The 25,444-nt window shown below is 47.0% G+C and overlaps 1 protein-coding gene across 1 annotated transcript in view; it reads left to right on the forward strand.

Annotated features, from left to right (window-relative positions):
• Nucleotides 1-19,471: 19,471 nt before the first annotated feature.
• The window catches only part of DENND3 (DENN domain containing 3), an 81,526-nt gene continuing 75,553 nt past the window's right edge, over nt 19,472-25,444 (forward strand). Inside the window, exon 1 of the mRNA XM_039524878.1 lies at nt 19,472-19,671. Coding sequence (XP_039380812.1) covers nt 19,588-19,671 — 84 coding nt within the window. The 5' untranslated portion in view covers nt 19,472-19,587. The remainder of the gene's footprint in view (nt 19,672-25,444) is intronic.

A 25,444-nucleotide genomic window follows, 5' to 3' on the forward strand; every position in this document is an offset into this window, starting at 1 on the left:
GCCTCCATAGTACTTTGGACATCCTGAAGGAGAACAGGGTTAGCATCAGAGATCAGAGAAGATGAGACTGCAGTAGTCAATGCAGGTCCGGGATTGTCACATAGGCATGGACCTGTGATTTGGCCATTGGGATAGACAGAAAAGGTGGAAAATATTTATATAATATAGGTACTTCCTCATGAAGTGGTCACCACCTGAATAGGTGGTTGGGAAGAGTGGGAGCAGCCATGGACGATCCCAGAGTTCTTGGCTTGAGTGATGAGGACATGTTGGCAGCAATGGAAAATGTGAGTAACAGATTCAGTTTGGTCATAATCACACACTACCACAAAATTGCCTAACAAAACAGCCATATTCATCTGACCATTACATCACACAACCCACCACTCCCCCAGAACCTGGGATTGTAGATCAATCTTGTAGCATAGAATCATAAAATTGTAGACTGGAAGGGACTTCAAGAGGTCATCTAGTCCAGTACCCTACACTCATGACAGGACTAAGTATTATTTAGACCATCCCTGGCAAGTGTTTATCTAACCTGATCTAAAAAATCTCCAGTGATGGAGATTCCACAACCTCCCTAGGCAATTTATTTCAGTGCTTAACCACCCTGACTGGAAGTTTTTCCTAATGTCCAACCTAAACCTCCCTGCTGCAATTTAAGCCCATTGCTTCTTGTCCTATCCTCAAAGGTTAACATGAACAATTTCTCTCTCTCCTTGTAACAACCTTTTTATGTACTTGAAAACTGTTATGTCCCCTCTGTCTTCTCTTTTTTCCAGACTAAACAAACCCAAGTTTTTACAGTCTCTTCCCTCATAGGTCATGTTTTCTAGACCTTTAAAACATTTTTGTTGCTCTTCTCTGGACTTTGTCCAGTTTGTCCAAATCTTTCCTGAAATGTGGCACCCAGAACTGGACACAATACTACAGATGAGACCTACTTAGCACAGAGGAAGAATTACTTCTCGTATCTTGCTTACAACACTCCTGCTTATACAGCCCAGAATGATGTTTAGTTTTTTTGCAACAGTATTACACTGACTCATATTTAGCTTGTGATCTGCTATGACCTCCAGATCTCTTTCCACAGTACTCCTTCCTAGGCAGTCATTTCCCATTTGTATGTGTGCAACTGATTGTTCCTTCCTAAGTGGAGTACTTTGCATTTGTCCTTATTGAATTTCATCCTATTTACTTCAGACCATTTCTCCAGTTTATCCAAATCATTTTGAATTTTAATTCTATTCTCCAAAGTACTTGCAACTCCTCCCAGATTTGGACTGTCCACAAACTTTATCAGTGTATTCTCTATGCCATTATCTAAATCATTGATGAAGATACTACCCAGACCCAGAACTGATCCTTATGGGGCCCCACTTGATATGCCCTTCCAGTTTGCCTGTGAACCATTGATAATTCTCTGAGAATGGTTTTTCAACCAATTATGCACCCACCTTATAGTGGCTCCATTTAGGGTGTATTTCTGAGCATGCTGCGATGAACTAGTGAAACTGCCCACCAGCATGGCAGGGATTAAAGAGAGCCTTGCCCCCATTATACCTGCAGCCAATGCCAGGCCTGGACGGGGAGAAAAGGAGAGAGCCTGGCTCAGTTGGGAGCTAACTGGCAAAGAGGCAGGAGCTAGCTCCCAGTCTACCTGAGGGGAAGTGTCACTAGCCTGACAGCTGAGGCAGCCACCAGGGAGTAAGGACTGTCTCCCCAGCCAGGGGAAGCTGTGGAGCAGACCTAGGAGCCTCTGGCAACTCGGGGAACTGGGTGACTGAAGCCCAGAGATATCAAGGGATTCAGCCTCACCGAACCTATGGCTGCCCTGGCCAAAGGAGCCTGGGACCATGGCTGGGTGCTGCCCAAGGTCCATGAGTGGGTGCTACTGGAGGCAAGCCACCCCAGTGACTTGAACTATAGGAGCCATGCCCCAAACTGAAGGGACACTGGTAGGAAGTAGCACCGGGAGGTGGATTTAGACTGCCTGCTGGTAGGGCCCCCTGTTCAGGGGTTGACTCAGACAGGGCCCTGCAATGGGGCCTGGTGGAGAGGGAGGGACCGGGACCCCCTACCTCACCACCTAGAAGACTGATGCACCTCGACCAGGTAAACAAGGGTCCAGAGGTCAGGAGTGCCAGCCATTAGGCTGCCTGGCCCTCCAAGCACCCTGTTACACATACCTTGAAGATAAATAAATTCAGGCTTTTATGGATCAGCGAGAAATATGAACACATGATAAACACATGAACACTTGATTTTAAAATTTCCAGTGATGTAAAAATTGTTCAAGTTGTTAATAATCCTCACTCTTAAAAATGTGCATTTTATTTCTAGTTTGCATTGTCTAGCTTCAACTCCAGCTATTGGATCTTGTTATACCTTTAACTGCTAGACTGAAGTTCCCGTTATCAAAATTTGTTCCTTAAGAAGGTACTAGACTATGATCAAGTCGCCCCTTAACCTTCTTTGTTACATTAAGTAGATTGAGCTCTGAGTCTGTCACTACAAGGCTTGTTTTCTAATCCTTTGATCAGTCTCGTGGCTCTTCTCTGGATCTTCTTGAAATGTGGACACCAGAATTGGACATAATATTCCAGCACCGGTTGCACCAGTGCCAAATACACAGATAAAATGATGTCTCTAGTCCTACTCCAGATTCCCTTGTTTATGCATCCACAAATTGCATTAGCATTTTTGGCCACAGCATTGCACTAGGAGCACCTGTTCAGCTGATTGTCTACCATGACCCCCAAATCTCTTTGAGTCACTGCTTCCCAGGATAAAGTCTCCCATCCTGTAAGTATGACCTACGGGCTTTGTTCTCAGATGCATACGTTTACATTTGGCCGTATTAAAATGCATTTTGTTTGAAAGAATGTGACTTTTTCCCCTCTTGTTTTGGATTGTTACCTGTCAGGTCTGAAGGAGTTAACTTCTTTTCTTAAACAAGAAAAGCAATGCTGTGACTGAGGGAAAGCCTCTAAGCATGAATTAACTATCAGGAAGAAACATCACTTGTGGGTAATTACTGCAAATCTCTAGGCACATAAACAACAACTCAGCAGAAGTTCCACCTGGGGACAATTGCATATACTGGTTTTGACCGGGTTCAAGAGGCCCAGCAAACAAAGAACTCAGAATTGTATGAAGTGGCCAACCTGACATGGAGGAGGTATCACTCTCCTTGGATCCAAGGATGGACATGAGGCTTCAACCAAAAGGGACAGACCCTGCAGGAAGGGTTTGAAGGACTTCAGAACTTACAAGGGTCTCCATGTGGAAGACGGGTGACACTTTATAAGACAGGCGTACATATAAGCTGTTTATTGTTTTCAAGGTATGCTTTCTCTGTAATGCTTTTATTCTAAATAAATACATTGCTTTATGAAACCTGGCTGGGCACTGGTAAACTCTGTCATAGCCCCTGCGAGATAGCAGGATGGCATTTGCTGAACTAAACTCAGACTTACTAAGGTGATCACAGTGAATATCAGGAGGCATTGCAGCCTAAATCCCAAATCTGGACAAGTAATGTGAGTTCCTGCCTTGACTAAGTATGTGGAGAGACTTTTTGTTAGAGGGGTCCAGGGGCATCTAGGACGGGGAGTGGTAGTTACTGAGCTATCTCTGTAGCTGAACAGAGGATTTCCATTAAGGGCAAGCAGTCTAGTGGGTTCCACACACCAACAATCTGAGAGCTGAACCAATCAGAACTCAGTGCAGAAAGGGTTATAAAGAGAAGAGCTGGAGACAAGTCTGGCCCGAGGACTCAGGGCTTGTCTTCACTTGAAACACTGCAGTGGCACAGCTGTGCCACTGTAGTGCTTCACTGTAGACACTGCCTACGCTGACAAAGGAGATCCAGTTGATATAGTGTATTTAGATTTTCAGAAAGCCTTTGACAAGGTCCCTCACCAAAGGCTCTTAAGCAAAATAAGCAGTCATGGGATAAGAGGGAAGGTTCTCTCATGGATTAGTAACTGGTTAAAAGATAGGAAACAAAGGGTTGGAATAAATGGTCAGTTCTCAGAATGGAGAGGTAAATAGTGGTGTCCCCCAGGGATCTGTACTGGGCCCAGTCCTATTTAACATTCATAAATGATCTGGAAAAAGGGGTAAACAGTGAGGTGGCAAAATTGGCAGATGATACAAATCTACTCAAGATAGTTAAGTCCCAGGCAGACTGCGAAGAGCTACAAAAGGATCTCTCAAAATTGGGTGACTGGGCAACAAAATGGCAGATGAAATTTAATGTTGATAAATGCAAAGTAATGCACGTTGGAAAACATAATCCTAACTATACATATACAGTGATGGGGTCTAAATTAGCTGTTACCACTCAAGAAAGATCTTGGAGTCATTGTGGATAGTTCTCTGAAATCATCCACTCAGTGTGCAGCGGCAGTCAGAAAAGCGAACAGAATGTTGGGAATTATCAAGAAAGGGATAGATAATAAGACAGAATATCATATTGCCATTATATAAATCCATGGTATGCCCTCACCATGAATACTGCGTGCAGATGTGGTCGCCCCATCTCAAAAGATATATTGGAAAAGGTTCAGAAAAATGATTAGGGGTATAGAATGGCTTCCGTATGAGGAAAGATTAATAAGATTGGGACTTTTCAGCTTGGAAAAGAGGCAACTAAGGGGGGATAGGATAGAGGCCTATAAAATCATGAGTGGTATAGAGGAAGTAAATAAGAAAGTGTTATTTACTCTTTCGCATAATACAAGAACAAGGGCCCACCAAATGAAATTAATAGGTAGCAGATTTAAACCAAACACAAAATATTTTTTTTACACAACGCACTGTCATCCTCTGAAACTCCTTGCCAGAGGGTGTTGTGAAGGCCAATACTATAACGAGGTTCAAAAGGGCGCTAGACAGATTCATGGAAGATATGTCCATCAATGGCTATTAGCCAGGATGGGCAAAGATGGTGTCCCTAGCCTCTGTTTGCCAGAAGCTGGGATTGGGTGACAGGGCATGGATCACTTGATAACCTTTCTGTTCATTCCCTTTGGGGAACCTGCCATTGGCCACTGTTAGAGGACAGGATACTGGGCTTGATGGACCTTTGGTCTGACCCAGTATGGCCGTTCTTATGATGTTGGCATAGGTAATCTGCTTCCCGAAGAGGTGGTAGCTAGGTTGACACTAGAATTCTTCTGTCAACCTAGCACTGTCTAAACCGGGGGAGGTTACCTCTAGGACCATCCCTAGCTATTCTAGAGCCCTATGCAGCCCCCCTGTGGGGTGGGGCCCGGCCTCTGGGGGGGGCTGGCTTGGGGGATGGGGAGAACCACCCCCCAACACTCACCGGTGGCGTGGCTGGGCCGCTGCACTTCACGCCGCCAGTGAGTGCAGGGCCAGCCCTGCTGCAGTCCTTAGGGGTGGGAAGAGGCGGGGCTGGGGTGGGGAAAGGGTGGGACGGAGCAGGGGTGGGAACTTTGGAGAAGGGTGGAGTGCAGGCGGGGCTGGGGCGGAGCAGGGGTGAAAAGAGGCGGGGCTGGGGCGGAGCAGGTGCAGGGCTGGGGAAGAAGGAGGGCAGGGGCTGGAGCAGCATGCAGCTGTGTAGGGCACCAGGAAATTTTGTGCCCTGAATTTCCTGGTGCCATACGCAGCTTCATACTTTGCGTATGGGTAAGGACGGCCCTGGTTAGGTCAGTGGATTTTTCATACCTCCTGAGCAACATAGCTGGTTTAACCTAACTTTTTAGTGGAGATCAGGCCTGAGTGGCTGAACAATGCAGGACTAAGATATGTTTGCTGTGAGATCTGCATCCCAGAGCCTGTGCCACTTTGGATCTAGGTTACAAACTCCCTATTTTGCTGGAAGCTGAGGAGATGCCAATTATTGACTCTGGGACTGGAATTACTGCTGACTGGCTGTATCTTTGGATTGCTTTTGCTGAGGATGTTATGAGGCGTTTGGAGGAGAATTGTGAAGCTGCTGTTCTCCTCTGGCTTCTTGGTGCCATGCTGCAGACAGAACTCCTCTCTGTGGAAAAAATGGAGGAGAATGTGTGCCTGTGTGAAAAGATTGGAGGGGAGTATGTGTGTACTAATGTATATCCAGGCCCTTTGTTTTCATTTTTTATTGAATTTTCCTGAAAAATGCCCAAGTTTTGAAAAACCCATTATTCAGGTTTTACTGATTTGTTTTTTAATCTGAATTTTGTAACTCCCCAGACCCATCATCCTGCTCTGGAAGGACAGATGGTGGCTGCCTTCTGAAGGGTCTCCCACCCTGCAGAGTCCCTGCCGGGTGGCACAGCACACCTGCACCAGGTAACTGCTGGCTGCGCTGGGGAGCTGGGTTTTGGCAGCTGAGAATAATAGAATATTAGAGTTGGAAGAGACTTCAGGAGGTCATCTAGTCCAACCCCCTGCTCAGAGCAGGACCAACCCCAACTAAATCATCCCAGCCAGGGCTTTGTCAAGCCCGGCTTTAAAAACCTCTAAGGATGGAGATTCCACTGCCTCTCTAGGTAACCTGTTCCAGTGCTTCACCACCCTCCTAGTGAAATAGTGTTTCCTAATATCCAACTAGACCTCCCCCACTGCAACTTGAGACCATTGCTCCTTGTTCTGTCATCTGCCACCACTGAGAACAGCCTAGGTCTATCCTCTTTGGAACCCCCCTTCAGGTAGTTGAAGGCAGCTATCAAATCCCACCTCACTCTTCTCTTTTACAGACTAAATAACACCAGTTCCCTCAGCCTTTCCTCATAAGTCATGTGCCCCAGCCCCCTTATCATTTTCATTGACCTCTGCTGGACTGTAAAGGGGCGGTACTCACACCTAGCACCTCCTCACCTCGCTCTCTCTGCTCTAGCTCTCAGAGCGCCTCTGCAGCTCAGTCCACCTGTGGGCCTCTCCCCCTGTTCCCTCCTTCTTTCGGGCCCTGCCCCCCTTCTCCTGGGGTGCTCTGGCTCTCTTCCCTTTCCTCTGTCTGGGTTCCCCCCCCTTCTCCCCCCCCCCCCCCCCGCCCCACTTCCCCACCCTAGTAGTCACTCACCAGTCATGCCTAGCTGCCCCCCCACTCTGGGGGGCAGACTGCAGCTCTCAGTACCAGTCAGGGGTTGGGGGGTTGGACCTGCTTGCCCCTTTGCCCTGCCCTGCCTCTGCCCACTCCCTCTGCCCTCCGCCTGGCCCTGGGGCAGCCGCAGGGGGCAGGCTCAGGCCAGAGCTCCCCTCCCCCCCAGCCCCCCCCCATCCATCTTCATCTATCTATCTCATCTACTAGCCCATCTCTCCTCTCTCTCTCTCATCAGAGAGAGTCTGTCTTCTGGACTCCTGCCTCCCTTTATAAGGCCCTGCCCTCTTCTCAGGGTGGGTGGCCCCCCAGCCAGTTCTCTTTCTCATCTCAGCTTGAGAGCAGCAGCTCTCAAGCCCTGCCAAGCTGTTTCTAACCCCTTAAAACCCCGGAGCAGGGTCCACCCTGCTACATGGACTCTCTCCAATTTGTCCACATCCCTTCTGTATTGGAGGGGGGGCAAAGCAGGATGCAATACTCCAGATATGGCCTCACCAGTGCTGAATAGAGGGGAATAATCACTTTCCTCGATCTGTTGGCAATGCTCCTACTAATACAGCCCAATATGCCATTGGCCTTCTTGGCAACGAGGACACACTGCTGACTCATATCCAGCTTCTCATCCTGTGTAGTCCCCAGGTCCTTTTCTGCAGAATGGTTGCTTAGCCAGTCAGTCCCCAGCCTGTAACGGTGCATAGGACTCTTCCTTCCTAAGTGTCCAACTGCTGCGGCGACAGGACCTCAGGGAGCTGAGGACTCCCTCCACCTCTTACCTGCCCCCCAGGAGTACCGGGCACTCACCCCCCCTCCCCCCGCTCCCGCTGCTGCACTACCGGGGAGGAGTGAGATGGGTTGGGGAGCCAAGTTCTGCAGCCAAGATCACCCAGCTGTTACAGTGATAGGCCTGCATGAAGTGGAAGGCTACCATCACCACTTCCCTGGCCACTGGCCCCCGTGAGTACTGGCACCCCTCACCTCCCCACCTGCTGGCCCCTGTGGGTACTGGGCACCTCACCTCCTGGTCCCAATGAGTTTTTTACCCATTTTTCACTTTTTTTTAAAATAAAGGCTGCTTGTGATGCTGTATGGAATCTGGGGGACGCTTTAGGATATTATGAATACCAATATTGTGAAATTACAATGAGTTGTGCCAGATATGCCATGTAAGGTATCTGCAAAAATGTTATAATTTGCCAAGTATGATCTTGTTTGTGTGTTTGTATCACCCGTGTATGGTAAGTTTTATATGTATGGTATGTCTGTAGTTCCAAACTTGTGCTGACTATCTGGGTGACACCTCCAGACAGATTGGCATTGCACTGCCTAGCCTGCTTGATGGCTCATCAAGGGACATCAGCTATACAACTGACCCATTGAGAAAAGGCAAGGGATACACCTTATGATTCAGCAAGGCATGCAGAGGCATGCCTGGACAAAACGCTAAGGCTTCCAGGCTATGCGCTGGGCAGCTTGTATTTGGAACAAAGGAAATACATGTTGCATGGCAAAAGACTAAAAGGCAGCTGCATCTTCTCCGTTTTATCTTCATTCCTGCTTCTTGTCTTCATTCCTGCTTCTTACCTCTGGAGTAACCTTTCTACAAATGAAGCTCTGAACAAAGGACTGAATGATCCATCCAAGCTGTGGATGTATTCCAGAGGGACTTTCAAGCCAGCAAACTCACTCATGTGGCTAAGAACCTGATACGTGGACTTTGAATCTTTGTATGTATCTGAGTAATTTACCATTTAACAACTCTTTTCTTGTTCTTTCTTTTTTCTTTATAAAAAACCTTTAGTTTTAGACATTAAAGGATTGGCTGGCAGCTTGGTATTTTGGGTAAGATCCAAACCTATACTGAGCTATTAACGTGGCTGAGCCTTTGGGGCCAGAAGAACCTTTTGTATATGGGAGCAAAGTTTTTTAAAATAACTTCTCACTGAACTGGACCTAGGTGCTGATTGGGAGCCAGAACTGGAATGCAATAAAGGGGGCCCTGTGATTTCCTTTTTTGCTTCTTAATAACCAGTGTGGGGGACCAGAAACAGTTTGTGACTGGTTGGGGAGTTTAATTTCAGTGTTACCCACCAGTCTTGAGAGTATCTGCTCTCCTTGTTGCAGTCTGCCCTGACCCTGGCATTTCCAATGAGGGCTGCCCTAGGCACCCTGGATCACACTGATAAATTTATGGGAAATTTTAACCAAAACAAACACCGAAAACAAAGGGCTTTACGTATATCTTGCACTGAAACATATGTAATTGCAACAAAATGGAGACGTCTATGTAAGAACACCAGCAGTTACTGCATAATAGTTGTTTAAGAAAGTTTTCATAAATATTTTAAATCCAACTGCAGATTTTTATGTATTAAATGTAGGTCTTTAAACCACGATTTGAGGACTTCAATAACTCAGACATAGGTTAGGGGTTTGTTCCAGGAGTGGATGGGTGAGATTCTGTGGCCTGCATTGTGCAGGAGGTCAGACTAGATGATCATAATGGTCCCTTCTGACCTTAAAGTCTATGAGTCTATAATACAGATTAACATAGAGTTTAAGGCATCAGCAGTTTTATTCTGTGTAATACTTTTAAACAAGCCCTGAAAAGACTGAGCTCTGGTCTGTGCTTTAGCAGAAAAGCAGGCTGAAATGCAGGAATAAAGGAGTGTATTAGTTATATCACCTCAGTACCCCCATTGCCCATTACACAAACTTGAAAAATTGGAAAGGGTACAGAAAAGAGCTACAAGAATCTGAGCTCTAGAAAAAAACACCTTATAGTGACAGATTTAAAAAGCTCAGTCTGGTTATTTTATCCATCTTCTCTTTGATCAGTTAAATAGGATAAGTGACTTGATCATGGTCTACACGTATCTATGTGGGGATTATAAGATTTTGTATAATAGAGGGCTCTTTAATCTCGCAGACAAAGGCATAACAAAATCAAGTTGCTGGTAGCTGAAACTAGACAAATTCAGACTAGAAGTGAGGTGTACTTTTTAACAGTGACAGTAATTAAACATTGGAACAGATTACCAAGGGAAGTGATGAATTCTCCAACACCTGAAGTCTTTAAATATAGATTCTTTCTAAAAAATATGCTTTAGCTCAACAAGAAGCTATGGGGCTGATGCAGGAATCACTTTGCAATTCCCATAGACTCTGTTATGTAGGAGGTCAGATTACCACTGAAATGCTGGCAGACCAGATGCCAGCTATTGCAAAGGCCTCACTGATCATTAACAAATGCATAGCTGAAAAGCAGGCTGGCTTACCTGTGGTTTAGTATAGTTAAAATAGATATTAGTTTTATAAGAATGTGTTCAGTGTTTAAAAAAAAAGGGGGGGGATAGAGAATAAGACCGAGAATATATTATTGCCCTTGTATAAATCCATGGTACGCTCACATCTCAAATACTGTGTACAGATGTGGTCTCCTCACCTCAAAAAAGATATACTGGCACTAGAAAAGGTTCAAAAAAGGGCAACTAAAATGATTAGGGGTTTGGAGAGCCTCCCATATGAGGAGAGATTAAACAGGCTAGGACTCTTCAGCTTGGAAAAGAGGAGACTAAGGGGGGATATGATAGAGGTATATAAAATCATGAGTGGTGTGGAGAAAGTGGATAAGGAAAAGTTATTTACTTATTCCCATAATACAAGAACTAGGGGTCATCAAATGAAATTAATAGGCAGCAGGTTTAACACAAATAAAAGGAAGTTCTTCTTCACACAGAGCACAGTCAACTTGTGGAACACCTTACCTGAGGAGGTTGTGAAGGCTAGGACTATAACAGCGTTTAAAAGAGAACTGGATAAATTCATGGAGGTTAAGTCCATAAATGGCTATTAGCCAGGCTGGGTAAGGAATGGTGTCCCTAGCCTCTGTTTGTCAGAGGATGGAGATGGATGGCAGGAGAGTGATCACTTGATCATTGCCTGTTAGGTTCACTCCCTCTGGGGCACCTGGCATTGGCCACTGTCGGTAGACAGATACTGGGCTAGATGGACCTTTGGTCTGACCTGGTACGGCCGTTCTTATGTTCTTATGACTTTATGGAATGCTTGTAGGATGCCACATGTAGTAGTCCTGCTTATACTATTTGTATCCCATACTGTAAAGTGTTGGCTTTATAACTGTACATTGTTTATTCTGAAACTCTAACTCTCCAAACAGGAAAAAAACCTCACCTAATGCAAAGTGCTGGATCCCTACAGAAGGTGTTATATCCTATCCTTCAGAAGGACTGCTTGATCCAAATGGACCATTGTGGAACAAAGACTTTGTTGATTGGTCCCCCTACCCACCCATGGAGAGGTTATGTGCAGAAGCACTTGTCCCATCAGCTTGGACTCTAGGGAGGTGGCGATAAAAATCGCTGACCAGAAGGAATTGTGGTCTTTTTATGATGTTTGGACTCTAAATGACAGAAATTCCTAAACATAAGCAAGAGTCCCCATGACTAACCAGGGTTTGACCTAATGGATGTACAAAGCTGGCATATTTCAGGAGCTCTATCATGATCTAATAACTAAAATTGCTTTTGTGTGTGTATGTTCATCTGTTTTAACTTTGTAAATGACTTATTTCTTTTTCCTACTTAATAAACCTTTAGTTGGTTTATTACAGAATTGGCTACAAGCATTGTCTTTGGTGTGAGATTTAAGGTGCAAATTGACCTGGGGTAAGTGACTGGTCCTTTGAGACTGGGAGTAACCTGAATATTTTGTGATCTTCGGTGTAAAGGGACCATCTATCACAGAGCCAAGCTTGCCTGGGTGGCGAGATAGATCAGAATGCTCAAGGGGACTGTCTGTGACTCCAAATTAAGGCTATATAGTGCCTGAGGAATTTACACAGATTACTTAGTTGGTGTAATCTAATTATAGAACTTACAGCCAGTTTGGGGTTTGTGCCCAGCTTCTTAACAGTACATCCTGAGGTTGGTATTGTAGCTTGTGAGCTTCTCCAGACAGCGTGACAATCATAATTATCCCTTATGGCAGGGGTGACCAAACTGAGCCTGAGAAGGAGCCAGAATTTACCAATGTCCATTGCCAAAGAGCCACAATAATACGTCAGCAGCCCCCACAGCAGCTCCCCACACCTGCTCCCAGCATCTCTCACCCACCAGCAGCCCTGCCAATCAGCGCCTCCCACTCCCTCCCTGCATCTCCCGATCAGCTGTTTTGTGGCATGCAGGAGGCTCTGGGGGGGAGGGAGGAGGAGTGAGGACACGGCAGGATATGGGGAGGGGGCGGGGCCTGTGGCAGAGTCAGGGATTGAGCAGTGAGCATCCCCCCGGCACATTGCAAATTTGGCGCCTGTAGCTCCAGCCCAGGAGTCAGTGCCTATACAAGGAGCCACATATTAACTTCTGAAGAGCCGTATGTGGTTCTGGACAAGGGCAGCTCTAGGATTTCCGCCGCCCCAAGCAGGGCAGCATGCCGCGGGGGGCGCTCAAGCGGTTGCCGGTCCCGCGGTTCCGGTGGACCTCCCGCAGACGTGCCCGCGGAGGGTCCACTGGCCCCGCGGCTCCGGTGAACCTTCCGCAGGCATGCCTGCGGATGCTCCACTGGAGCCGCAGGACCAGCGGCCCCTCCGCAGGCACGTCTGCGGGAGGTCTACCGGAGCCGCGGTCCCAGCGGACCTTCCGCAGGTATGCCTGCGGGAGGTCCGCTGGAGCCGTCTGCTGCCCTCCCGCTGGGACGCCGCCCCAAGCGCGTGCTTGGCGTGCTGGGGTCTGGAGCTGGCCCTGGCTCTGGAGCCACAGTTTGGCCACCCCTGCCTTATGGCTTTAAAATACACTCTCATGAATCTACACTCCCTTGCAGAGAGGATCTTTGAAGTTCCAGGTTTTCAACCATTTCCTTCTTCTTGTTCTACTATATACAAAAGTTTCCCACACATAACCACTCGTGGCTTCCTCTAACTTCTTTCAGGAAGCTGCACTGCTGAACTAGGTTTTTTTTTTTTTTTTTTAATCCAGAGTTAAAATCCAATTAGAACAGTGCCCCATAATTCTGACACACTGTTTTTTCCAAAGGTTCTTTGTTTGCTCTTAACCTTGAATTGATGATGTATAGCATATTCTTGAAAGCTGTGAGCCATTTAGGTCATATCTATATTGTGATTTAAACTATGTGTACATGGCTCTATTTAAAAGTTGCAAAGTTTGTCTGACTGGTGTGGATGGGGCTATCGTGAATGTATTTAATACTGCACCTTCAATTTCCAAGAGACTGCTGCCTGCGTGTCGGGTGTCATTTTGTGTAATGGAGGAATGCAGCTCCTTCAGAGGAAATAAACGCTGCTCTTCACTGAGACTTTAGTTTTGTCCTTTCTTGTTGATTTCTTTAAACTAAAATAAATCATTCAGGCTGAAAGCATAGGCTTATTCTGTGTGTATGGAAAGAGAGGCCAAACTTCACTAGAAAAACCTTTAAATAGTTTCCCAATAAAGTAAAACCTTTATATAAAAACAGGTTGAACAACACACTAGAAAATACATTCTAGGGAATGATCAAGAATTGTTTGTTTGTTCATTTTTTGCATTTTGTCTAAATGCTAAATTGTGAGCTCTCTGGAATATAGGGTCTGTCTTTGTGGTCTTTATACAATATCTAATACAGTCCCTCATCAGTTGCTACCCTAATGGAAATAAATAAGTTTCAAGGGGATGGACTAGGTGATGTAATATAAAGTAATGAAATGTAATTCCTTTACAAGATGTTATTAATTGTAAGTTAAGCATGCAGATCCAATTCCTACAGAGATTCCTACTGCCTGTGTTTTATAATCATGGGGTGAGAAAGGGTGGGTGGGCTCTAAACCTGAAAACAACCTTGCTGTTTAGAGTTGGGACCTGACCCTGCACCCCTTACTCTTATAAACAGTCACACAGTCTTCAGTAGGACAACTTGTGTACATAAGGGCTGCAGGTTCAATTCTTTGGATCCTTCCTCCGCTGTGTTGTTGTGTTTGTGGACTTTGTCGGTGACTCACTCCTTTCTGGGAGCAGCAGTGCCATGCATTCGGTAACTGGCTCTGCTTCTTGCAACTTGTAAAGTTACTTGGAATTATCCTGTAGTTTATACTAATGGGATGACTCGCCCAGCTATGGCCGCCCTTAAGAAAGTATGGAAAAACTGTGGTAGCTCGAAATGTACCATGACGCAACTGGTGAAAACTCCACATCCGTAGTTATTTATGGATGTGAATCATGGGAAGTTAATGCTGCTGAGAAGAAGAAACTTGATGCTTTTGAAATATGGTGTTAGCGAAGACTCTTGTGTATCTCCTGGATGGGAAAAAAAAGATGAAAGCTTATGTTAAAAATATTGGAGAGATGAAGACTCTGATTCAGAGAACAGATGCAAACGTATGCACTTCAGTAACATTAGGCATAGAGATGGAAATAACTTTGGGAAAGTTATTATGAAAGGAATAGTGGAAGGTTATTGTAATAGGGGATGACCAGCGAGGAGATGGATGGATGGTGTGCAGCAGATCACTAGAAGGTCAGCTGTTGAATGGTCAAATTTAGCAGTGGATCATGAAGGCATCGGGAAATCCTGCTATAATGTCATTGCTATCCAGACATGAACAAATGGATTTGCTTACACTAGTGAAGAATACTGCGACTTTATACACCCATAGGAACATGCCAAGTAGCACTAAAGGACTCTCCAAACAGAAGCTGAATCATTATGCAATCAGAATAATACAACAGGATTTTTTTTTTCAAATTATTCAAAAGTACAGGAGCATTCTAAGGACAAAGAGGCCATTTCCCAAGTTGGCAGGTCTTTATCCACTTAAATCTTTATAGCCAATTTAAACTTCACTTAAAAACCAGTAGACAGTCACTGTGTCAGGAATAGTCAGTAGGCAGACTGCGGGCCAAATCTGGACTGTCAGACACTTTTGAATGGACCCTGAAATCTTTTTATTGTTTATTTTCTCTGGAGTCTAGACTTTGACAAAAAATAACTCTACTTCCCCTGATTGTAGATTCTGGAGCATTGGTGTCACATTCCTACTGAGAAACACAGCTTTCTGTACCAACTTTAGTTCCAAATGGATTTAAAGTGTAGACTGAATAAGAGTACTTTGCAATAGTCTAAAGTTTAGGTGAAGAAGGTACGATGGTAACAGGGTCTACACAGCAGAGAAAAGGTTGTGATATCCTCCCCAGATTTCAACCAATAAAAACCATCCCAAGAACAGCTGCTGCCTGACCATTTAGCAGCAATGCTGAGTGTAACCACACCTACTGACTGCAACTATAGACCTCAAACGTCACACACCCTCAGTAAAAAGACACACATAATCCTCACCATATCTACCTCCTGTTACATTCCCCAATCTGCCAACATTACCTCAGGGTTAGCTGGATTGGGTGTCAGCCAAGTTGTCATCATCCAAGACACTAGGTAAGATATTCAAATACCAAATGAAATGGAAACATAAAGCTGAATGTTATCACTAGATTGAAGACACTTCAATTCAGCTCATTAATTCTTCCAATAGCCCCTATACATATAGTGACCAGAAGGGGTCTGTGGAAACAACATATGAGTACTCTTGTAAAAGAAGAATAGTTGCCCTGAGCCACACGCTTGGGTCTTTTCCTTCCCCTGCTGCAGGAGCTGACCCCCATACTTTTTAGGGGTGTGTGTATGTGGAAGAAAGAAAGGGGCAGCTGGGGTTGGTGGTAACAGTGCTGCTGCTACTCCTGTGGGTTGCTGGCCCAGCACGGAAGCTGTCAAGAAAGGCATGTTTGCTGCGTGGCCAGCCTGGTGCTTTCAAGAGGGACACACTTTATCTAGGTTAGTTAGTGTGGTGCTGTGGAGGGTGCTCCCTGCGAGGTTGGCTAGTCTGGCCCAGAGTGTGTTGAAGGGGCATGGTCTACTTGAGTAGGCTGACCTGGGGCAGTGTCTGTGAAAGGGGGGGTGCTCCCTGAGGTTGTCTGGTGCAGCACAGTCTCTGGATGGGCGCACCCCCCCCCTAGGTCAGGGGTTGGCAACCTTTCAGAAGTGGTGTGCCAAGTCTTCATTTATTCACTCTAATTTAAGGTTTTGGATACATTTTAACGTTTTTAGAATGTCTCTTTCTATAAGTCTATAATACATAACTAAACTCTTGTTGTATGTAAAGTAAATAAGATTTTTTTAAATGTTTAAGAAGCTTCATTTAAAATTAAATTAAAATGCAGAGCCCCTTGGACTGGTGGCCAGGACCCAGGCAGTGTGAGTGCCACTGAAAATCAGCTTGTGTGCCACCTTTGGCACGCATGCCATAGGTTGCCTACCCCTGCCCTAGGTCATCCAGCCCTTCCTAGAGTTTGTGGAAGGGTGTGCACTATCCTGGGCCAGGTGGTGTGGTCCAGTGTCTGCGGGGGGCGGGGCGCTCCCTGTGTTGGTCTGCCTGGTGCGGCATCCATAGGAAGGGGATGTGCTCCTGCTGGGTTGGCCTGGTGTGGTGTCTGTGAGTAGGGGGTGTGCTCCCACTGTGTCAGGCTGCCAAATATTTCCTGATGAAAACTCCAGGGCTGATAAATGTACATGGGTGGTGGGGGGGAATGAGGTAGCTGCAGGGGAGAAGTGTTGAGTGGGGGGAACGAGCTAGCTGGAGGAGAGGGGTGTGTGTGTGAAGGGGGGGAATGAGCTAGCTGGGGGAGGAAAGGGGATGGTTATGTGTGGGGGAAACGAGACGGGGGTGGTGGTGTGTGGAGATCAGCCAGCTGAGAGGAGGTGAGGTGAGCGGCATGTCCTTGGAGGAGGGGAATGAGCCAGCTAGGAGGAAGGGCATGGGGGGTATGAGCTAGTTGAGAGGAAGCAGTCAGTTGTGGGGGAGGGAAGGGGCATGTGTGTGGGGAAGGAGCAGGGGAGGGGAGTGTGCATGTGAGTGAGGAATGAGCCACCTGGAGAGGAGGAAAGGGGCATGCATGTGGGGAATATGAGCAGGGGAGGAGCCAACTGGAGGGGAGGGGAGGGGAGGAGAGATGTGTGTTGCAGTGGGGGAGGTTTAGGTTGGATATTGGGGAAAAACTTTTTCACTAGGAGGGTGGTGAAGCACTGGAATGGGTTACCTAGGGAGGTGGTGGAATCTCCTTCCTTAGAGGTTTTTAAGGTCAGGCTTGACAAAGCCCTGGCTGGGGTGATTTAGTTGGGGATTGGTCCTGCTTTGAGCAGGGGGTTGGACTAGATACCTCCTGAGGTCCGTTCCAACCCTGAGATTCTATGATTCTGTGGGGGGGTCGGGGGGGGGGGGGAATGAGCCAGCTAGGAGGACAAGGGGAGGGCTGTGGTAGCGAATGAGCCAGCAGGAAGAAGGGGGTGTGCCTGGGAACAAGCCAGCTGGGGGGAGGTGTGTGTGTGGGAATGAGCCAGCTGAGGGGAGGTGTGTTTGTGGAGAAGAGCCAGCAGGGGTGTGTTAGGGTGAGACAGTGGGGGGAGGGACATGTATGTGGGGAACAAGCCAGCGAAGAGGGGGATGAGCCACTGGAGGCAGGGCTATGGGGGGAGGACAAGCCAGCGGCAGAGAGGGGTGTGCATGTGGGGGAATGGGGCAGGGGTATGTGTGTTGGGCAGGGCCGGCTCTAACATTTTTGCCACCCCAAGCGAAAACAAAGAGTGCCGCCCCCCATGAGCGTTGCGCTGCCCAAGTCCCCGCCCCCCGAACATCACCCCGCCCAAGTCCCCGCCCCCTCCGAGCGTCACGCCACCCAAGGACCCGCCCCCATAGCATTGCCCTGCCCAAATCCCCGCCCCCGAGCGTCACCCCGCCCAAATCCCCGCCCCCTCCGAGCGTCGCATCGCGCCTCCCAAGTCCCCGTCCCCCAAGTGTCACGTCGCCCCGCCCAAGTCCCCGCCCCCCTGAGCATCGCCCCGTCCAAGTCCCCGCCCCTCGAGCGTCGTGTCGCCCAAGTCCCTGCCCGCCCAACACGGCGCCACGCCTCCTAAGCCCCGCCTCCTCCCAGCGCGGCCCGGCCAAACCAAAACCAAAACCAAAACAAACCCCGATCGCTGCCCCGTCCCAAGGTGCAGCCCCAAGCACATGCTTGGTAGGCTGGTGTCTGGAGCCGGCCCTGGTGTTGGGAACCAGCGGGCAGGGGGGGTTGTTTGTGTGTGTGTGTGGGAAACAAGTCAGCTGAGGGGAGGGAACTGGTGTGTGTGGGGGGAATGATCCAGGTGAGGGGAGGGAACTGGTGTCAGTGGTGTGTGTGTTTGTGTGTATGGGGTGGGGAATGAGCCAGCTGTGGGGAAGGGATGTGTGTATGGGCGGTGGGAACGAGCCAGCTAGGGGGAGGGATATGTGGAGGGGGGATGAGTCAACTGAGGGAGAGGGATAGGTTAAGGGGGATGAGCCAGCTGAGGGGAGGGAAGTGGTGTGTGTGGGGGTGGGGGGGGAGGGGGAATGAGCCATCTGACGGGAAGGGATGTATGTATGGGGAGGAATGAGCCAGCTAGGGGAAGGCTTATAAGTAAGTGTGTGGGTGTGTGAACAAGTCAGTGATGGGGAGAGGATGAGCCAGGAGGGGGGAAGGGTGTGTGGGAATAAGCCAGCAGGGGGTGGGGAGGTAGGAGGTGTATGTGGGAGGAGGAGCAAGCTGGGGGGGGGGAGGGTGTGTGTGCGGGGAGATGAGCCAGTTGAGGGGGAGTTGTGTCTGAGTTTGGGAGGGACCCTGCTGTGGGGGGGCAAGGGGAGGGACAAGCTTGTGTGTGTGTAGGATATGTGTTAGGGTTGTCACCTCTGACTGAAATTATTCCGAGAGATTTTTTTCCCCCAACATGATGTAATGTTATTTTCTTAAAATAGCCTGGATTGCTGTCAATAGTCACTGGTTTCAGAGTAGCAGCCCTCTTAGTCTGTATCCGCAAAAAGAACGAGAAGTACTTGTGGCACCTTAGAGACTAACCAATTTATTTGAGCATAAGCTTTCCTGGGCTACAGCCCACTTCTTTGAGATTGAGGCAGATTCCTGGAGACTCCAGGCAAACCCTGGAGGGTTGGCAACCCTAGTATATGCGTGGGGGAGGAGGGGAACGAGCCAGCTGGCATGGCGGGGACGTGTGTAACTGGGTTACAGGTCCCTCTCCGCCCGCATTGACTCCCCAGCCACTCTTCACATCCCTCCCTCCTTCCCGCTCGTCATCACCCTACTCCCCCGGGTCGTGGAGGGGCAGCCGCAGGGCCCCTCCCCTCCCCTCCCGCTCCGTGCGTACAGGTGGCGCGAGAGGGGCGGGGTGGCTCCCGCGCTTGAGGGAGGAAGAAGCCCCTCGGCCTCCACATGTGCAGGCCGCTCCGATTGGCTACATGTCCCGAGTGGGCGTGGGCAATGGTGCAGACAGCCAATCAGAGGCTCGTTGCTCTGTAGAGGCGCTCTCCTCCCTCCCTCCCCCAGTAGAGCGGCGGGGGCGCGCCGCTGTGAGGGGACGCGGCGCGGGCTGAGGGGGAGAAGGTGCCCGCCCCCGCCAGGGGAAGGAGGCGAGTGTGAGGGCGACTCCGGCTCCCCGCCGCTGCCATGGAGGAGGTGCTGCCCTCGGGCTTGCTGGAGATCTGCGTGCTGGTGGGAGTCTCCGGGGAGAGGGCGAGAGACGCTGCCCAGGTAACTCCCGGGCTGGTTTGCCCGCCTGCCCCGCCGTGCAGCGCTGTGCTGTGCTTAGGGTCCCGATTTTATAGGGACCGTCCTGCTTTTTGGGTCTTTTTCTTATACAGGCTCCTATTCCCCACCCCACCCCCCCCCCATCCTGATTTTTCACACTTGCTGTCTGGTGACCCTGGCTGTGCTGGTGGCCACAGGCTGGGGACCCCGCTTGCCCTGCGCACCAGCCCAGCCCCAGACCCGGGCTGCCCCGCGGGGTGAAACCCAATTGCTGCCCGCTGGGCAATGGGTCTGAAAGCGGTGGCTGGACTGACAGACCGGTGTGTCCGGTCTAGCAGTGAAAACCGGCTTCCTCGTCGATGCAGTGAATGAGAGACGCAATGTGGCCATCTGCTTTGTTAACTTCCTCCCCTGCCTCTGTTCAGACAGTGTAACCCCAGAGTGAACTTCAGAAAGAGTAAGCACCGTTAATCATGCGTTTGTAGGCGAGAAATCTGGCTCTGTTTTCTTGGCAGTTAACTGTATTTGAGCTCTAGCTTGTCCTTGTGAAATACACGGTCTTTCTCCTGCCCATCATGCTAGCGATGAAAGGAGGGTGCTTTGCCAAAGTCTGGCTGTTACTGACTCATGACATTGCACTGGTATGTTTTGGTGCAATGGAATAACTTCAGCATGCTGCCTCAAAGATGCTTTGTGCAGCAGCATCACAACACAACTTGATGGGTGCCTACAACGTGATGTGTGGAATCCAGACATGCCACTGTCAGGGTTTGAGATGCAGAATCATAGGCCTGGAAGGGACCTCGAGATCTCGTCTAGTCTACTCTCCTGCACTCAAGGCAGGATTAAGTATTATCTAAACCAGGGATGGGCAAACCCCTGAGGCTCCCCCAGTGCCCCAACCCCCGCCCCAGCCCTGATCCCCCTCCCACCCTCCTAACACCTCGGTCCCAGCTCGGAGCACCCTCCTGCACCCAAAACCACTCATCCACAGCCCCACCCCAGAGCCTGCACCCCCAGCTGGAGCCTGCATCCTTTCCTGCACCCCAACCACCTGCTCCAGCCCTGATCCTCCTCCTGCCCACCGAACTCTTGGCCCCAGCCCGGAGCCCCCTCCCACACTGCGAACTCCTCATTTCTGGCCCCACCGTAGAGCCCAACACCCCCCCACCCCCCCGAACCTCAACCCCAATTTTGTGAGAGTTCATGGCCCACCATACAATTTCTATTCCCAGATGTGGCCCTCGGGCCAAAAAGTTTGCCCATCCCTGGTTTAGATAATACTTAGTCCTGCCTTGAGTGCAGGGGACTAGACTAGAAGACCTCTCGAGGTCCCTTCTAGTCCTGTGGCTTGAACTTGAAATTGTTTGTGCTCATTAATGGCATAAAAGGGTTATTGTTAAATTTGTTGCCACTTTTTATGGGGCATCTTTTGATGGTTTCAGTTTATTATTTAGCCAATATTAATGAAAGATTCAAATTTTGGAGCCTTGTTTAAGGCTAATAAACATACACTTCAAAATTAGGGACATAGTGGTGTCACAAATATTACTGCTAGATTATTTTGAATTACAGAATGTGGATATAACATGTAATTAAGACATCTGTTTTGAAAGATTGAAGGAAAATTGGCCAAAGTGGGAACTGAACCATCTGTAGTGTTCTGCTCATCCTGTTCTGAATCCTGTCCCCTCCACAGGATGTCAAAAAGGGAGGAGGGTGGGCAGGAAGGAAGCTGTATTAGGGGTAGCTCGCAGAGAAGGTATGTATTACAAATAGTAACACTGGATGCTGTTGCTATGGTAGACCTGTGATTTTTGGTTACGTTAGTAGGCAACTTAATTGGCTGAGCAGTTTTTAGACTTGCAACCTTAATTTTTGTGTGTGTTTATACTAAAGAAGAGTACATCTTAAAAAAAAAAGTCATTTATCCCGCTAACACTTATGCAGATGCTTAACTATTACAAGTATTAGTAGTAAAGTCAATGATATCAGTGCGACTACTTGTGGTACTAAAGTTAAGCATGTACATAAGTGTTTGCAGGATCAGGACCCAAGTTCCATTGATTTCCCTCCCCCCTTCCCCCCCCCCCCAAGTGAGATTTATGCTGTATCTACACTAGGAACACTTTACTGGTATATTATACTGGCAAAGCATTACTATTATGGAGATAGCTATACCAGCAAAACAAGTTATACTGGTGAGAGTACAACTTTGCTAGTATAGCTGCATCTACAGTAGGGACTCATACTGGCACAGCTATGTTCGTCAGGTATCATTCCTCTTCACATCCCTGACTGCCATAGCTGTGCCAGCAGAAATCGGTAACATAGACCTGTCCCTCAGCTCCTAATTCGAAAATTTTACCTGATTTTTTTTTCATTTTGTTTAATATTTATTGGATTCCAAATGAAATATATACCAATGTGAGAAAATAGATGCTGCAGCCAAAGGCAGGTGGGCCAATGTATGTTATATGTTATCTGATCGAGGATATAGAAAACTGTCACAAATGTTGTACAGCAATAAAAGCACCAGTGTAGATCCAGAATAAATAAAAAAAAAAAATCTTTTGCTTTTACTTTCAGTGACGGGATAGATTTAAATGTAGTATATATGGCAAGGAGAATTGTAACTGTTTTAATTAAATGTGATATTGGAGCTTGTAATGTCTTACTATTTGTTATGGGCACGTGTATTCAGTGCTAAACAAAACATGCAAGGTAAAAACATGTCCTCCCATGAAAGATTCCAATATGAGGCCTCAATCACCAAGCCAATTTCAATGATGACTGGGACATAAAAGATAGACATACAGATGACAGAGCGCACTGGAAAACCATAACTTGAGGATATGCCAATTTTCCCATTGTTATGCTTTTTTTATATGACGTGTTTGTTTAAGAGACCAGGTGAATGAGGTGATATCTTTTATGGGACCAACTTTTGTTGGTGAAGGAGACAAGCTTTCGTGCTTGCACAGAGCTCTTCTCCAGGTTCATTTATTTAATACAATTTTATAGGCTCTCAGTGAATTTAAGTGAGGTCCTCTTGAATTTTCGTTTATTTAATGAAAGTAGTGCAATACTTTGCCCTTCTACTGATGTTGCACATTATGGGACAGTACTGTGTGTTAAAATTTTAAGTTTTCTAGGCAAGCATGTAGTCCTGCGCATGTTTTACAAAAAGAAAATCCACTAGAAGTAGGGGGAAGTTATGGATTTCATAAGATAAAGCCACAGAAATGGATAGCAGAAGTTGAAGAGGTAGAATTCGTCCTGGTCTAGGGTCAAGTATATTTAAATTTTTCTATCTTTATATTTTATTTATAATAGAACAACTAAAAACAGCCACATTTTCTGTAACACTTATCAAAATATATAAATCTACAAAAACTTTCTCCAAAAAACACACAAGGTTTTTTTTTTTCTAAACAGATGTTTCAGAGAGAAATGAAATTTTGAGAAAGCAATTAACTTACTGTACAGTAATTGTCTAGGAAGAACTTGCATACCCTGCCCTCTTCCCCACAAGGGTCTGTGTATCTTTGCTGAAGCACTCAGGAATCCCCATTCTGCTTTCTATTATTCATCTTTGAAGTTATGGCATTTATTTTGCTGAAGCAAGATGCTAGCGTTTCTTGGTTGTCTGGAGAGTGAACTGTTGAGCAACAAGAGGCACTTTATCTTCCCAGGGCCTGAGTATGCTATTTCCAAAACATTGTTCAGCATCTGGCAAGTAAGATAATGTGACTTTGAATAAATCGATAAAATGTTTATCTATTACATAGAATATGTTCTGGCAAAATATTGATAGTTGTAACTTTGCTGCTCGCAGGTCATCAGATCTGGCACATTGTTATTGGAATGGCGTTGTCTTATATTAATGGCATGTCAATAGAAGAATGCTAATAGTTCCTTTTACTGTACTGGATTAAAATGAGCTAAGTGTCCAGTGTGGAAGCAGTGACACTGTAATAATGTAAACAGGAGTATTGTTCAGTTTATAATGTGTATTTTGGTATAAACATTTGAAAATAAACCCGTAAGTACTGTTAAAATAACATTGAAGGATGATACTCTCATAGCATGCAATAGTTCACTTCATAGAGTGTCAGTTTGGGAACTGGGCTCTGTGTCCCACTCCTGTGGAGGCAGAAACTGAGAGTATAGCTGAAGAATACACAAGGGATGATCCATTAGCTAGAGTACTAGCCCAGATTTTGGAGACCTGGGTTCAATTATTTACACCCCCCCCCCCCCAGTCTTTCCTGTATGACCTTGGGGAAGTTACGTGGTTGATCTGTGCCTCAATTTCCCCATTTGTAAAATGGAGTTAGGAAAGTAGTATTGTATAATACTTGTTTTGAGGCTCAATACACAAAAGATTGTGAGGTGCTTAGATACATGATACCTTTTGTGGTAAAAGAAGACAAGTGTGACAGATGGCAATATCCTGGACAAACCTGATTGAATTGAGTTTAATATGTTTGGGGTCCAATGTATTAAAATGCAGTTGCTTATGTGGTGTTGTGAGATTATATGTAATTCAAGTAGGAGGATGGGGTGTGCTAATGTAATTCCTCTGGTTATCAGCCCTTTGAAAACACCCCCTATAGAGGCTTGCATATACTGCTTCAAACTGGATTCTCCAGTGACCATCAGACAAAGAAAAGATTTTTAAATTTTAAACAGGCTCAGGGCTTTCTGTTATGATCCAGCAAATGAACAGGACCTCCAGTCCATGGAGGGCCCCAATCCTTAGAGAAGAGTTGGAAGGACTGACACTGACCAGAACACTTATGATCTCTGGTAAGCTTATTAGCATGCATGTAGGGTTTTTATTGTTATGTTTTCTCTGTAGTGCTTTTACCTTTAAGAATAAAATGTTTGCTTAGGAAGAACTGTGTGGTAGTTGATAACTAAGGGCAATTACACTGTGTGTGGTGTCTGAGGGGAGAAGCAAGCAGGCCTATTTTATGTAGACTCACTTTTGCTGAGAATAACACACTGAAGACAGGGAACGGTTCATGCTGGAGATACCTGTGTCTCTCTTCCCTTCTGACCAGGGTCTCCACCCAAGAAGGGCAACAGCTCGTAGCTGGAAGCCTGAGAATGGGTACCCATACTGACCCAATAATGGAAGACATAGATGCAGTTGCCCTGAACTGTCCTGGTAAGTACTTAAGATATCCTGTGGCTGATACAGGAGCATCTGACTCCAGAGGGCACTGGATCCAGACTTCTTTAGTAGTGTGGTTACAGCAACATGAAGCTGGGGTTTGTTGCATGGATTAGATAAAACTTCTAGGATGTTATCACAGATTACTTTATTATGTTTTTGAAAAACCCTTGATGGTCTGCCAGAGGGCATCAAATGTCATTGTTGACGGGAGCTGTCACGTTTGGTTGTTAAAAGTCTAAACCTGTTTCTTCTTACGACAAAGTATGATCAAAAGGGAAGAGAGAAAAGAATAGCAAAAGGTAGGCGAATGTAGTCAGGGCCAGATTAATCTTTTGTGGACCCAGCACCAAACATATTTGTGGGCCCCAATGTAGTCGTTATGGGCCCCTTCTGAGTGTGGGGCCGGTGTGGCGGTGCCATTGGCACCATAGTAACACCCAGTACTGAATCTCAGAGACATTTTTCATTTTGATCACACACCTCTGCAAGACTATTTGTATTGCCATACACAGCTACCTCAGTCGTCAGTTTTTCTCATTGAGCTGTACCCATGTGGGTTTACCAGTGTCCACAGTGAGCAGAACTTCCATA

Source organism: Mauremys reevesii, linkage group 2 (genome assembly GCF_016161935.1).
Source record: "Mauremys reevesii isolate NIE-2019 linkage group 2, ASM1616193v1, whole genome shotgun sequence".
In the NCBI taxonomy this organism is placed as follows: domain Eukaryota; kingdom Metazoa; phylum Chordata; order Testudines; family Geoemydidae; genus Mauremys; species Mauremys reevesii.